The sequence below is a fragment of the Triticum aestivum genome, chromosome 7A (assembly GCF_018294505.1).
Source record: "Triticum aestivum cultivar Chinese Spring chromosome 7A, IWGSC CS RefSeq v2.1, whole genome shotgun sequence".
In the NCBI taxonomy this organism is placed as follows: Eukaryota; Viridiplantae; Streptophyta; class Magnoliopsida; order Poales; family Poaceae; genus Triticum; species Triticum aestivum.
This window is the reverse complement of record NC_057812.1, coordinates 600,423,699-600,440,359: the sequence shown is the minus strand read 5'-3', so window position 1 is coordinate 600,440,359 and position 16,661 is coordinate 600,423,699. Positions and strand designations below refer to the sequence as shown.

The window sequence follows — 16,661 nt, the reverse complement described above, 5'->3', positions numbered from 1 at the left end:
TCTCACGTAAGAGTACGTGTAAGGTCGGTCCGGGCCGCTCATCCCACAATGCCACCGAATCAAGATTGGACTAGTAACGGCAAGCATATTGAACAAAATCAACGCCCACAACTACTTTGTGTTCTACTCGTGCATAGAAACTACGCATAGACCTAGCTCATGATGCCACTGTTGGGGAACGTAGCAGAAATTCAAATTTTCCTACGTGTCACCAAGATCTATCTATGGAGAGACCAGCAACGAGGGGAAGGAGAGTGCATCTACATACCCTTGAGATCGCTAAGCAGAAGCGTTCAAGTGAACGGGGTTGATGGAGTCGTACTCGTCGTGATCCAAATCACCGATGACCAAGTGCCGAATGGACGGCACCTCCGCGTTCAACACACGTACGGAGCAGCGACGTCTCCTCCTTCTTGATCCAGCAAGGGGGAAGGAGAAGTTGATGGAGATCCAACAGCACGACGGCGTGGTGGTGGAAGTAGCGGGATTTCAACAGGGCTTCGCCAAGCTCTGTGGGAGGAGGAAGGTGTGTCATGGGAGGGAGAGGGAGGCGCCAGGGCTTAGGTATGGTTGCCTTCCCTTCCCCCCACTATATATAGGGCCAAGGGAGAGGGGGAGGGTGCAGCCTTTCCCCTTCCTCCAAGGAAGGTTGCGGCCAAGGGAGGAGTCCATCCTCCCCAAGGCACCTAGGAGGTGCCTTCCCCCTTTAGGACTCTTCCTTTCCCTCTTCTCTTGGCGCATGGGCCTCTTGAGGCTGGTGCCCTTGGCCCATATAGGCCAAGGCACACCCCCTACAGCCCATGTGCCCCCCCCCCGGGGGTGGCCCCACCCGGTGGACCCCCGGGACCCTTCCGGTGGTCCCGGTACAATACCGGTGACCCCGAAACTTGTCCCGATGGCCGAAATAGCATTTCCTATATATAATTCTTTACCTCCGGACCATTTCGGAACTCCTCGTGACGTCCGGGATCTCATCCGGGACTCCGAACAACTTTCGGGTTACCGCATACTAATATCTCTATAACCCTAGCGTCACCGAACCTTAAGTGTGTAGACCCTACGGGTTCGGGAGACATGCAGACATGACCGAGATGACTCTCCGGTCAATAACCAACAGCGGGATCTGGATACCCATGTTGGCTCCCACATGTTCCACGATGATCTCATCGGATGAACCACGATGTCAAGGACTTAATCAATCCCGTATACAATTCCCTTTGTCTAGCGGTACGATACTTGCCCGAGATTCGATCGTCGGTATCCCGATACCTTGTTCAATCTCGTTACCGGCAAGTCTCTTTACTCGTTCCGTAACACATAATCCCGTGATCAACTCCTTGATCACATTGTGCACATTATGATGATGTCCTACCGAGTGGGCCCAGAGATACCTCTCCGTTTACACAGAGTGACAAATCCCAGTCTCGATTCGTGCCAACCCAACAGACACTTTCGGAGATACCGGTAGTGTACCTTTATAGCCACCCAGTTACGTTGTGACGTTTGGCACACCCAAAGCACTCCTACGGTATCCGGGAGTTGCACAATCTCATGGTCTAAGGAAATGATACTTGACATTAGAAAAGCTTTAGCATACGAACTACATGATCTTGTGCTAGGCTTAGGATTGGGTCTTGTCCATCACATCATTATCCTAATGATGTGATCCCGTTATCAACGACATCCAATGTCCATGGTCAGGAAACCGTGACCATCTATTGATCAACGAGCTAGTCAACTAGAGGCTTACTAGGGATATGGTGTTGTCTATGTATCCACACATGTATCTGAGTTTCCTATCAATACAATTCTAGCATGGATAATAAACGATTATCATGAACAAGGAAATATAATAATAATCAATTTATTATTGCCTCTAGGGCATATTTCCAACAGCACCAACGCGCTAGCTCGTCTAGATGGACGTCGGACTAAGGCACGACGGCGGAAAGGCCCTGGAGGTTGAGCTTCAGTTCATTCAGAAGGGGAAAGATGTGGATAGGAGTGTATCGAAGAAGAGAATATGTATTTGGATGTGTATTTTGTTTTTTGTTTTGGCAGAAATTCTGGAGCGGGGCGTGCGTGGAGCCACAGCCGTGCGATGGCTGGGTCGCACGGATGGTCGCACGCAGCGGCCGCAGGAAAGCCGCGTCCGACTTATACTGCCACCTCGTGCAGTGACCCACATGTCAGTGTAGTAAAATGCTATTTCTTCCCAGGATCATCTGCCTCGCCAAGCACACTTATGGGAGCCCCTGCTCCGAGTGCATCGAACACCGGAAGTGGCAGCGCGGAGTGCTCGTCGTCGCCGCTTGGCGCACAAGAGGCCGCCATGAGCCTCACCCACGCCACACGCACGGGAGGCCGCTATGAGCCTCACACTTGCCGCCGTCGCTTGACACATGGGAGGCCACCATGAGTCTCATCCTTGCCGCCGTACCTGGGCGCACGAGTGGCCGGCACTAGCCTAGCCCTTGTTGTTGTCGCTGGGCGCCCGGGAGGCGGCCACGAGCCTCGTGCTCGACGCCCGAGAGGCGGTCGCGAGCCCCGTCCTCGTCCTCGTCACTTGACGCACGGCAGGAGGTGGCCACGAGCACGTCCACGCGCACGTTGCCGTCACTCTGTGCACGGGAGACCGCGATGAGAACACCCTCGCCGGAGCCGCTCGGTGCACGGGAGGCTGCTACACCTGCGTGCATTGGAGGTCAACGCCCACGGGATGGATCGCTGGTCCTGGTAGTAGCCTGGTCTAGAGAGAGAGTGCTGGTAGTGGTGTGCCAAAGCTACGAGAAGTGACATGGCGCAAGGGTCGCATGTCTGTACACGAGCAGGTCGACAAGGCATAAGTTTCATGGTAGGCAAGGTGCTGCCAAGGTCCTTCACGGGCAATCCGCCATGGTCAGTTTGCAGGTGAGGTCAGCTCACATGTGTAAGCAGCTAGCTGGCCAAGCGTGTAAGCAGTTAGCTAGATACTCCCTCCGTCCGGAAAAGCTTGCCCCAAGCTTATTGCTCAAATGGATGTATCTAGCACTAACTTAATGCTAGATACATTCATTCGAGGGACAAGCTTTTTCGAACGAAGGGAGTAGATGTGAATTGCACTAAACAACTAGCTTGCCGAGCGCACCGATCAAATTTGTACGTAGATGCTAGCTGCAACGCACAAGAAGAACACAGTGAGACTTTTCCGCATTGGCTCGCTGCCACATCAGCAAAACCATCGTCAAAACCCACTAATCAGGGTGCTAGGGGTGTTTTGTCTAGTATTGCAAAGTTTGGGGATTAAGTAACTGGTTTTTGAGTTGAGGGGGTGAAGTAGCCCAAACGTGAAAGTTCAGGGGGTTATGTACACTTCTTTCCCAAAAGGTACCGGGAGCAGCAAAGCGAGCAGATAGCAGCGGCAGCAAGCAGGCTGCGGGCACGCGCAGGAGCACGGTCGGGCGAAGGCAAGCGCGGCCAGGGGAGCGGCCGGGAGCAGCGGCAGCGCCAATGGCAATAGCGCAACAGCAGCCAGTAGAGGCAGCAGGCAGCGGCCAAGCAGCAGTCGTGGGCGCGCCAGCGCGAGCAGACGCAGGGGAGCAGCAGCGCGAGCAGGCGCAGGGGAGCAGCAGCGCGGGTGCGCGCGGGGCGTGGCCACAGGCAGGAGCAGGCACCGGCGCGCGTACTCGGAAGCTCGAACGCGGCCATGGACGAGGACGACGGAAAACGGCGACGAATCAAAGGGGAAAGGGAGGGAATCGGCAAAGGAGCTCACGTTGAGGCAGTGGGCGAGCTTGAGGAGGTCGGGGATGGACCGGAGCAGCGGCATCTGACGACGGACGACGGTGTACGCGAGGAAGACGACGGCTATGTCGGGCCAACGGGGCATCCTAGCTCGATCCCTTTGTCGAGGGTGAAGAAGACGATGACGATGGAGCCCCTGTACGGCTGGACGTATTCTCAAGCGCCTGGGAGGTCGTTGGCCGCGGCGACGTCGTGCTCGGTCCCCTCCAGAACGAGAAGAGGGGCGAGAGCGGGGGGGGGGGGGGGAGGGGATGGCCGCCACGCACGGCCACGGCCGGCGGATGGCCGCCATGCCCCCCTGCCACACTGTGGCGAGAGGAAGGGCTGAGGGGGTGGCTAGGCCAGTTTTCCTAGACGGGCCAAGTGGCCTAGTAGATTAGGTCTTTTATTTTTCATTTTTCCTTGTATTATTTTCTGTTTTCTTATGTAGTTACTGTTTTGTATTTTCTTATTGCATCAAATTACTTTTGTAAAATGTGAAACTTGCCATATACTCTCTTCATTTCTAAATATAAGTCTTTGTAGAGATTCCACTATGAACCACATACGGATGTATATAGATGCATTTTAGAGTGTAGATTCACTCATTTTGCTCCGTATGTGGTCCATAGTGAAATCTCTCCAAAGACTTATATTTAGGAACGGAGGGAGTAATTAGTATGCATTATTTTTCACAGCCACAAAATGTTTGGCCCAAAAATAATTTATTAAATCTGAGTTTATTCTTAATTGGGATAAAAAGGTCATGTTGGTCCACTGTTTTAATATCCAGAGACATTTTTTATATTCTTAAATATGTTAATTCTCACATTACAATTATTTAGTGAATATTTGGAACCCATCGAACATTTTTTACTTGACAATTTGTAGAAATAATATTTTCACTTGTTTTTTGGAGTTTGAATTTGACCCCGGTTTTCACCAAGTGGCAAAATGGCTTAGTAAAACATGATGACATGGCATATTAGGTGAGGTTACTGTAGCTTGATTATCAGGGTGTTACATACATTACAGCTAGGGGACATATGCCCCCCACCCTACAAAAACTACAAAATAAGAAAACTGTATGGAGTAGACCTAGGAAGATATAGCTGTTGTGAACAATTTGTATTTGTATTGCGGTGAACCAATTGGATCATCTATTAGGATGAACACAATTTTTTTGAACACCCAATGTTAAATTCCTGGATCCGCCATTATTTATGGTAATATCAATGCCCGTAGTTCATTCTTCCCTACAATAATTTTTGTTTTTATTTTATTTTCTTCTTGTTGTTCTTGCTTCTCTAGGACTCTTTTTTTGGTTTATTAAGTTTACTATTCCATGAATTCTCTATTTATTTTGCTATCATGTTTTACCTACGATGGCCACTAAGTCAAAAATGCTACTAGCTGCCTGTGTACTCTAAATATATGCAGTCTTGTGAGTTGGTTAGCCCATTAGTAAACATTTTACATGGATAAATGCCCAATTATGATAGCAGCAAGAGAACCTCAAAGGAAAATATAACAGCAAAAAAATTATGGTCGTTAGATGTAAAACCAAAGGCTTGAGATTGCAATGATGTCATTTGCCGACTTTTGTCCTCAAATAAGAGGATGGCAGACCATTCACTCGATGTTGAGGAGCTCATGCTTGAACAAGGGTATGATGTTATCGACAGGCCGAGGAAACGGTTGGAGCAGAAGATCAATTTGATGTTGGTCATTGCGTCTTTTATGACGGCGTCGTCCTACCAAGCCGGCATGAGCCCCCCAAGAGGCTATTGGCAAGATGACATGGACGGGGTTTTCACCAAGTGGCAAAATGACTTAGTAAAACATGATGACATTGCATATTAGGATGAGGTTACTGTCGCTTGATTATCTAGGTGTTACATACATCATGGCTAGGGGACATATGCCCCCACCCTACAAAAACTACAAAATAGGAAAACTTTATGGAGTAGACTTAGGAAGATATAGCTGCTAGTGAACAATTTGTATTTGTACGCACGATGTGCACAACCTAGCCCAAGCAAGGGAGCGAAGAAAACATCACACGAAGAAAGGCGGTGATTTATTCTGGGGCCTTCCTTCCCACCCCGCACATGAAACGATTTTTTTTATGCTTTTGCTAACTACGTACTCCCTCCGTTCTGACATATTACGGCCTCATATTCTTTGTTTAGCTGTATACTATACGGAAATCCAATTCGGCTCTTGGGAGCATATGCTCCTGCCCATCAAAAATGGTTTTTCCAAATGTAGAAAAAATTGAAAAAATAGATGTGATCATTGTCACACCATGACGCTACCTGCAAATGTTTAGGAGGAAAGCCTAAGTATTTTGATTTGTGCAAAAAAAAAAACAAGTCGAACGACAAATGTTGAGCATAATTGGTTTGATGCCAAAAGTTGGCATGCCAAATTATGGCAATTGCGAAATATTGGCTAGAGATTGGTTGCTTGCCAATTTTCGCCGCCACTCTCACAAAACATTGTCAAATGTTGGCAACTTTGGATTTTGCCAAATGTCGGCTTGCCAAATATTGGCAATGCCAAATGTTGGTAGCAAACCAATTATGCCCGTTACCTTCAAATGTTACATTTTTTTACTGACGACGCACCGTCATTTTGTTTCGCATGAAAATTGGCAAGCACACTTGTTACATTAGCAAGAACATCTACAAAAAAAATTCAGAATTTTTAAATTTTATTTACTATCTATTTTGAATTTACTATTCATTAGGGAGCATATGCACCCAAGAGCCAAAAGGGCCTACTACTATACGGAAATCCAATAGAATAAGGGGCTTGGTTTCCAGGTATTTAATCGTTTTCCGAAACACTTCATTTGTCGGTCTGATATCTCTACTCTTATAAAAACTGAGTTGGTGATGATGGTGTGCCTACCATCTTGCAATAGAGAAAATTCCTTATTTGACACTGTCTTAAAATCTGGTTCCTTATTTGACACTGGAAAAGTTTTTCTTCCCTATTTGACACTAGTCCTAAATTTTATTCCCTATACGACACTTCCCTTCATTTTGAGTCTAAATGACACCTGAAAAGACGATTTTGCCCCTCATGTGGTATGTGTGCGCGCGTGTGTGTGCTGTTGCGTGTGTGGGTGCACGCGCACATGTGTGCTGCTGCTGCATGTGTGTGTGCATGTGTGCTGCTGCGTGTGTGTTTGCTACTGTGTGTGTACGTGCGCGTGTGTGTGTGTTGTTGCGTGCCTATGTGTTGCCCGTGTGTGTGCTGCTACGCGTGTGTGTATGTGGGTGTGTGTGTGTGTGCATGTGTGTGTGCACGCGCGCGTGCGTGTGTGTGCGCGCGTGCGTGTGTGTTGGTGCATGTGTATGTGTTGATGCGTGTGTGCTTCTGCTTTCGCACTGATGCTGCGTGTGTGCTTCTGCTTTCGCACTGATGCTGCGTGTGTGCGCTATTGCCCCCCCCCCATACATACCACATGAGGGGCAAAAGAGTCTTTTCAGGTGTCATTTAGGCTTAAAATGGACGAAAATGTCATATAGGGAATAAAATTTAGAACTTGTGTCAAATAAAGAAAAAAAACGTTTTCAGTGTCAAATAAGGAAGCAGATTTTAAGATAGTGTCAAATAAGGAATTTTCTCCTTGCAATATAGACCGTTCGATCTATATCTGACGGATAGAAAGCAAACTATGAAAATTTTGCAAAAAGATACCCGCACCTCTCTCCACATTTGCAGATAAGGTCTTCCCTCATTCATCTTTATCTCCCACAACCTTATTGGTGAGCAATTAAAAAAGGAAGCCTTTGGAACAATCTGGCATGGTGACCGCTGCCGGCGTCGTCCATCCCCATGCATTCGCTCAGTCCGACCACCAATCACCATCATGCCCCACTCCTCACCTTATCTCTCCTCTTTCTCGAGATATCATTAGTTTTTACACATGGGATTACTCTCGCATGGGTCAATCACAACAGGTGTTTTGTAAAAAAAACGCGTCTTGATGTTACATGCAATGCACGGGGCATCTTGCTAGTATAGAAACAAGAAACATGAATTGAAATTCCGAGGTAGCGAAGAGTAATAACACAAGTTGATGGGGCCCTTTATTGATTCATCCATACTAGTATACATGAAAAAGCATACAAGAACTTAAACGCCGCAAACTAACGGGGCCACAAGGTGCAAACAGAAAGAAAGAAAAAACATGAAATTCTGGGCTCCATCTTCAGATCTATCACATAAATAGAGATAACTTAAGGGTATGCACCAGCATTACCGCTGCCACCTCCCGTGCCGCCACCGCTGCCGCCGTTCTGACCAGTTCCTATGCCTCCACCGTTACCATTAGCATTCGCATTCGCATATGGGTACCAGCCACCACTTGCCGCGCTAGAGCCAGAACCAGCACCACCACCGGCTCCGTAACCGCTGGAACCAGGGCCCGCTGCCTGTCCGCCGCCGCTGCCGGCACCATTACCGCCTGCATAAGAATCACCACCATAACTATATCTTCCGTCGCTCGTATAGCTAGAGCTTGAGCCGTCGCCGGACCCAGCGCCATGTCCGGTGCCACCATCCTGCGACGCACCACCCCCGCTACCGCCCCCTCCCGCATTTGCATGGGCTCCACTACTACCACTGTAGGCATTCCCATTGCCACTCCCAGTCCCTCCACCGCTGCCGTTCACAGTGCCACCACCATTCCCCACTCCCGAGCCTGTCCCCGTTGAGCTGGCGTATCTAACTACCCTAGTGGCGCTGGCTAACCCAATGCTCAGTAGCACAACCAAGCTAAGTGACACAAGCTTAATGGCAGCCATTGTGAGAGTGTAGCCAAGTGCTAGATGAGATCGGTTGATGGTAGACCATGGAAATGCACGGGTATTTATAGCGTTGAGGTGATCTTGCAAATGTACGTTGGAGCCGTGCTTGTGCCTGACCTAGTGGGCTCATTTTTATGTCAAGCGTATCGGCTCCCGATCACGCTAATCTTGTTTGCCCGAGTAGGCGACGACTTGACAGCCGACAGTAAACTGGTTAATCTCCATCGTAAGCCAGCAGCTTCCTGCACCTTTGCTTCCTTCTAGGGTTACTCCGTATCCATAGTGGGAGTAAACTTACATGCATGGTTATCTCTAGAACATCGTGCCATGCATATATTGACTTAAAAAAGCATGTCAGATTTGACTTGAGTTAATGGATAGTTCATGTTGTGCAAAGTTAATTGGAGGGGAGCTTCCTCGAAGGAGTAGCCGATCTGCAGCACCAGGCTAATCAATGGAAATATCTTCTGCAAGTTCCATCTGCAGCTAGAGGGACACGTACGTGCTTGAAATTAATTAATCATGGATCAATCCGTTTATCTGTCCAAGTAACTACTCCAACAGTACAATAAGAGTACGGAAATCCGTATCATTGTAGATATATTCCACCACGGCGACACTGCCCTCTTTATATATGCCGCTACATGATAGGACAAGGCAAAACTACCCCGGTGGAGTAAAAGAAATTGCTGAATACACTAGCAATTTTCTGGTTGATTTAATCCATAATAAATCATGATGAAAACAATATTAAAATTGAATTGATAGCTTTACATTTGAGTACGTACTACACATGCATCCATGCAAACAATTAGTATGGCTAATGGCGTCTCCAAACGTCGGCCCTCAAGATGGGCATAGTATTATCCGTCAACGCATCCACCGACAGTGATACGGAAGCCGGTCATCTAACGCTCACTGTAAACGCCCGTGATACAAACAAATTTGGATGTAAACCATACAAAAACGATGGAATTCAAACAGAAATAAGTTCTATATATTCTACATAAATTGGACGATATTCCATCCGTTCAACAAATAAAACCTAAAAAAACCTACGCATGGCCGGGCTGGCCGTTGGCACCTCCGTCGCCGTCCCTGCCTTCACCATTGTCATCATCAGAGTGGTCTTTCTAGTGCCGGAAAGGTGAGAAAGCACTGCCAGCCGCCGCCTGCTCTGCTTCCACCTGTGATGTGCGGAGGGCCACCTCGAAAAATACCAACCCTTGCCAGGGAGCCCTAGGTTCCCTTTCCCCTACTGGCAGCGGCATTGCCGTCGCTGAGTGACCATCTAGGCGATCTTGTTGAGGTCCCCGTCGAGGCCCCTATGTCGCCGCACGAACGTCTCCGCGGTGCTTAGCGATCGGTGCTAGGCCCATACCTTCGCAGGGTTGGGATCCGCACTGACCCAGGCCGGCGCTTCATAGGACTTCGGGAAGGCCAAGCGACGTGCCGCGTTGCAGCGCTCGCGCCGCACCGCCTCCCTGACCGCCCTCTCCTCGGTCTCCATGATGCTCCGCGATGAAGAGGAGACACTATCGCCGCAACCACCAAGGTAGTGGAGGAGGTGCCCGCGCGCCTTAGTGGTCACATGGGGCACCTCCTCCTTCATGGCTTTGCCATGCCAGACGGTGCGCGGCGGTGACACTATGATGCGACCTTCAACAGAAAAACGATGGCACGAATGCTTTCCCAATCTTTCACGGTACGATTCATCAGGAATGATGTGACGCTCGCGATCTGGTAGATGCAATCACCACAGAAACAACATGCACATCCAAGAGAGGAAGCACGTGGACGATCCTCCACGGATCAACAACAAACTAGAGACGGTGTCTCTAATCCCTTACCAAAAACACAAAGCAATAATTTAAGCTCCTCAACAGAAAGGCACAAATTAACTCGCTACGGGGAGATATACCCCGGCTTGCCAGTCTTTGTTCGACAACCAAAAATAAAACTGTCTAGTGGGAGTAACTTAGCTAGTAACATAACGCACTTTGAGAAAATTCTGCTTATATGGCAAGTAATTAATGAAAGGTGGTAACATAGCGCTTTTCAAGACAAGACGAGTCTACGAGCTAATAAATGAAACCATCTATATTATTATTATTATGTTATTTTGCATTATAAAGATAATAATTTAAACTAATGTCATATACATGACATTAATTTAAGTTACTCCCCAATATGACCGGCCTAGTGATCCGGATCCGATCTGATAGCTAGAAATACTAGTCCAGCCGGCCGGACCGATCGGAACCGACTTGTACTACCTTCTTCCAAAAATCCTAACCGAACCAATTCTTGTTTAATTACAACCGGCCAATTAGGCACGGCAATTAGGCACGCAGGCCAATTAACCTTTCAGGCACGCAGGCCAATTAACCTTTCCTAAGAAAAACGTGTACATGCTGGAGTCCTTTGCTTGGACGCACACGTTACATGCATGTAGGTTTCTCTCAGTAGAAATTAGCACACAGGCTTTTGGACCCAGTAAACGTACGGAGGCCAGGTAATCCTTTCTGCAGTTTACCTGTCGACGTTGCACAGTCTGACAATTTCGTCATTTTAATTTGTTGACGCAGTGCGCGCTTTGGTGTTAAAACCGGCGGATTTCAGGTAGGGGGTCTCGAACTGTGCGTCTAAGTCGGATGGTAACAGGAGGCAGGAGACACGATGTTTACCCAGGTTCGGACCCTCTCAATGGAGGTAATACCCTACGTCCTGCTTGATTGATCTTGATGATATGAGTATTACAAGAGTTGATCTACCATGAGATCGTAGATGCTAAAATCCTAAAAGCTAGCCTATGGTATGATTGTTGTTGCCCTACGGACTAAACCCTCCGGTTTATATAGACACCAGAGGGGGGGCTAGGGTTACACAAAGTCGGTCACAAGGGAGGAGATCTACATATCCGTATTGCCAAGCTTGCCTTCCACGCCAAGGAAAGTCCCATTCGGACACGAGACGAAGTCTTCAATCTTGTATCTTCATAGTCCAACAGTCCGGCCAAAGGATATAGTCCGACTGCCCGGAGACCCCCTAATCCAGGACTCCCCCAGTAGCCCCTAAACCAGGCTTCAATGACGATGAGTTCGGCGCGCAGATTTGTCTTCGGCATTGCAAGCCAGGTTCTTCCTCCGAATACTTCATAGAAGATTTTGAACACTAGGATAGTGTCCGGCTCTGCAAAACAAGTTCCACATACCACCGCAGAGAGAATAATATTTTCACAAATCTAATCTGCTGACGCGTTTGACAGCATGGCATCATGCCATGGCACGGTCATTATTCGAACCGTTTTTCTCAACCAGCACTGCACATATCGCGAGGCGGTTTTCCTGACACGTCTTGTCAAAGCAGAGAGCGTGCCCCCCTTATTACGGGATTCTCATCAATACGGACGTGGGTAACCCAATCGTGCCCGTTGGTATGACTCCTCGATTTTAGGAAAGTCCCAAACGGCCACAAGGAGGACGCTTGATATTCACCCTCTTTATAAAGAGGCCAAGGCTTGTCTTTTTCCCCCCTCATGCTCAATCGAATCCTTCCCCCGCCTCGAGTTCCAACACCCAATGCTCAGGTCAGGCGCTTCGGACCTTCAACCATGTCCGGATCCAACCTTCAAGGTCGGTGGATGCCTTCCTCTATCATAGAGGAAGACACCAAGAAGCTGAGAGAGGCCGGGTATTTGACCCTTGAAATCTTGCACAGGCTGCCTGCTCGAGGGCAGGTCATTCCCACTCCTGAACCCAGCGAGAGCGTTGTATTCATCTCTCACTTCCTCTGAGGGCTAGGCCTCGCTCTGGATCCCTTTGTTAGGGGGCTCGTGTTCTATTATGGGCCGGATTTCCATGACCTGGCCCCGGATTCCCTCCTTCACATCTGGTCATTCATCGTCGTGTGTGAGGCCTTTCTCCGCATTACCCCACACTTCGGCCTGTGGCTCAAGTCTTTCAATGTGAAGCCGAAGATGATTGAGGGGCGACACCCAGAGTGCGGAGGCGCTGTAATAAGCAAAAATGCTGATGTTCCGTGGCCAGAGGGTTCCTTCCCAGAGGTGCCCGGTTTATGGCAACGGGAGTGGTTTCATATCACAGCTCCCCGAAGTGCCAAGTGGGTAGCCGCCTGTAATGCCCTCGATGCGGCTATATCTCCCACGTGTCGAAGCACGACTTAGAGGCATAACTGCATTGAAAGTAATGTCGCAAGTGAGGTAATCTTCACACAACCCATGTAATAAATAAGAGAAAAAGAGATACATAGTTGACTTACACTCGCCACGTCACACAAATAGCATAAATATCATTACATTCATCCAGTTACACTCAAGGTCCGACTACGGAACCAAAATAAAGAACAACCCCAAATGGGACAAAGTCCCCGATCGCCCCAACTAGGCACCACTACTGATCGCCTGGAAAGGAAACGTAGTATTTTCCCGAGTCCTCATCGAACTCCCACTTGAGCTCAGTCGAATCACCTGGAGCGGTATCATCGGTCCCTGCATCTGGTTTTGGAAGGAATCTGTGAGTCACAGGGACTCATCAATCTCACACCCTCGCGATTAAGACTATTTAAGCTTATAGGAAGGGTAAAAGTATGATATGGAGCTGCAGCAAGCGACTAGCATATATGTTGGCTAACATACGCAAAAGAGAGCAAGAAGAGAAGGCAAATGCACGGTCGATAAACTATGATCAAGAAGTGATCCTAGAACAACCTACGTCAAACATAACTCGAGACCGTGTTCTCTTCCGGGACTCCGCCGAAAAGAGACCATCACGGCCACACACTCCATAGATTCATTTTAATTAAGTTATGTTTAAGGTTTTCTACATCCGGACATTAATAAATTCCCATCTGCCCATAACCGCGGACACGGCTTTTGAAAGTTCAAATCCCTGCAGGGGTGTCCCAACTTAGCCCATCACAAGCTCTCATGGTCAACGAAGGATATTCCTTCTCCCAAGACAATCCGATCAGACTCGGAATCCCGGTTACAAGACATCTCGACAATGGTAAAACTAAACCAGCAAAGCCACCCGAATGTGCCGACAAATCCCGATAGGAGCTGCACATATCTCGTTCTCAGGGCACACTCAGATGAGCCAGACGTCGGGTAGGCCAGCCCAGAGTTGCCCCTGGTAGCCCCAGACATCGCTCAGGTTGGACCAGCACTTAGAGAAGCACTGACCTGGGGGGGGGGTGGTTAAATTAAAGATGACCCTTGAGTCCGCGAAACCCAAGGGAAAAAGCTAGGTGGCGAATGGTAAAACCAATGTTGGGCATTGCTGGAAGAGTTTTATTCAAGGCGAACTGTCAAGGGGTTCCCATTATAACCCAACCGTGTAAGGAATGCAAAATTAAGGAACATAACACCGGTATGACGGAAACTAGGGCGACAAGAGTGGAACAAAACACCAGGCATAAGGCCGAGCCTTCCACCCTTTACCAAGTATATAGGTGCATTAAAATAGACAAGATATAATAATGATATCCCAACAATAAACATGTTCCAACAAGGAACAAACTCCAATCTTCACCTGCAACTAGCAACGCTATAAGAGGGGCTGAGCAAAGCGGTAACATAGCCAAACAACGGTTTGCTAGGACCAGGTGGGTTAGAGGTTTGACATGGCAATATGGGGGCATGATAAGAAAGTGGTAGGTATCGTAGCATAGGCATAGCAAAAGAGCGAGCATCTAGCAAGCAAAGATAGAAGTGATTTTGAGGGTATGATCATCTTGCCTGCAAAGTTCTCCGAGTTGACTTGATCCTCGTAAACGTACTCAACGGGCTCCTCGATCACGTACTCGTCTCCCGGCTCTACCCAAGCAAGAACAATAAGCAAAGGGAGACACAATCAACCACGTGCAATGCACAAACAACATGATGCAAAACATGGCATGATATGCGGGATGCGGTATGCGATGCATATGCATGATTCGGAAAGGAATGATTGAACCTGGCCTCAACTTGGAAAACCAAGAGTGCCACTGGAAAGAGGAGTTGATCTCGGTCGAAATCGATATAAGGATCACCGGAATGGGATGCACGGTTTGGAAATGACAAGCAAAACAAGTATGGCACTGGTCTGCGATTAGCAGCATGAGGCCATCTAAATGCATCAAGAACAACAAGCTACAACACTCTAACATGGCAACAAAAAACATGGCAGGGATCCACTCAAGATTCTTGACAAAAAATGAACACTGAGCTATGGCTAATTCACTCAATAACAGGTTCAAACAAGCATGGCAAAAGTGCAAAAGATACCAGGTTACAAACTTAGTGAAATTAACAACAAGTCAGGAATTCAACATCAGGAAGCAATGTTTAGAGCATGAAAACTACATGCTACAGGAACATATCATGGCAAATCAAGGCATGGCATGAAGCTACTCAAAGCATACAACAAAAGTCCCTTATTGACCATAAGCCAAAAGGGATCAGAAAATACAATGGCATCCATGTGAACATAGCAATTAACGTTAACAGATTCAGACTTAGTAGAAAACTGGAACATGACAAAACAGATATCAAGTAGGCATGTTTACGAGCTCGATGCACTCACCACAAGGCATTGCATGATAAACTAGGCATACACCCAGCAAGTGGACATGGCATAGAATCTAGACATGGCAAGAACAACAACATAGCACGCATGGATCAACTACAGCAAGCTCGACAAAAATGCTTAACATGTAAACATTCTGCCAGGAACATTTTATAGCAAAAGTAGAGCTCGATTGACTCAAGCTAGGGTGCTCCATAATTGCAAATAAAGACATGGATGGATAGAGCACCACAATATCTACAAAACATCCTTACTGATCATGCTCAAAAGAGGCACGGATCACTCGGTAGCAACATGAATACATGGCATAAAAATATCAACAGGGCAAAGACTTAGAATATTTCGAAGTACCTGAAATCAGCAACATTAAGTAAGCTACTTTGCATGCTTGTCCTAGTCACCATAGAGATTAAAAAAATACATGGCATACACCCCTCTAAAGATGGCATGGCATACTTCAAAACACATGTAGGGCTCAAGTTCATAGGAGGCACACATCTAATACCCTGGTGCTACTAGGAGTACTAGTAAAGTACACATTAGCATAATGTATATCCAATATACTTCTATCGATAGCCTTCTCATCTACCAAGTATCTAGGGTGATTCTGCTCCAGTGGCGGTTCCCCTTATTACAGAAGCACTCAGTCTCGGGTTTGGGTTCAACCTTGGGTTTCTCCACTAGAGCAGCAACTGATTTGTTGTTCCATGAAGTATCCCTTTCTTGCCCTTGCCCTTCTTGAAACTAGTGGTTTTACTAACCATCAACGATTGATGCTCCCTTTTGATTTCTACTTTTCGCGGTGTCAAACATCGCGAATATCTCAAGGATCATCATATATGTCCCTGATATATTATAGTTCATCACAAAGCTCTAGCAGCTTGGTGGTAATGACTTCGGAGAAACATCACTATCTTATCTGGAAGATCAACTCCCACTTGATTCAAATGATTGTTGTACTCAAACAATCTGAGCACAAGCTCAACAATTGAGCTTTTCTCCCTTAGTATGTAGGCTAAGAAAATCGTCGGAGGTCTTATACCTCTTGACGTGGGCACGAGCCTGAAATCCCAATTTCAGCCCTCGAAACATCTCATATGTTTCGCGACGTTTCAAAACGTCTTCGGTGCCTCAACTCTAAACCGTTTAACTGAACTATCACGTAGTTATCAAAAATGTGTATGTCAGATGTTCGCAACACCCACAAACGACGTTCGAGGTTCAGCACACTGAGCGGTGCATTAAGGACATAAGCCTTCTATGAAGCAATGAGGACAATCCTCAGTTTACGGACCTAGTCCGCATAATAGCTACTATCAACTTTCAACTAAATTTTCTCTAGGAACATATCTAAATAGTAGAACTGAAGCGCGAGCTACGACATAATTTGCGAAGACCTTCTGACTATGTTCAAGATAATTAAGTTCATCTTATGAATTCCCACTCAGATAGACATCCCTCTAGTCATCTAAGTGATTACATGATCCGA

The 16,661-nt window shown here is 47.4% G+C and overlaps 1 protein-coding gene across 1 annotated transcript; it reads right to left on the bottom strand.

The window, feature by feature from the left end:
• Positions 1 to 7,843: 7,843 nt before the first annotated feature.
• LOC123152545 (glycine-rich protein DOT1-like) lies at positions 7,844 to 8,610 on the bottom strand. Its single transcript, XM_044572069.1, has one exon. The coding sequence runs from the start codon at positions 8,580 to 8,582 to the stop codon at positions 8,016 to 8,018; it is 567 nt and encodes a 188-aa protein (XP_044428004.1). The 5' UTR covers positions 8,583 to 8,610; the 3' UTR covers positions 7,844 to 8,015.
• Positions 8,611 to 16,661: the final 8,051 nt, after the last annotated feature.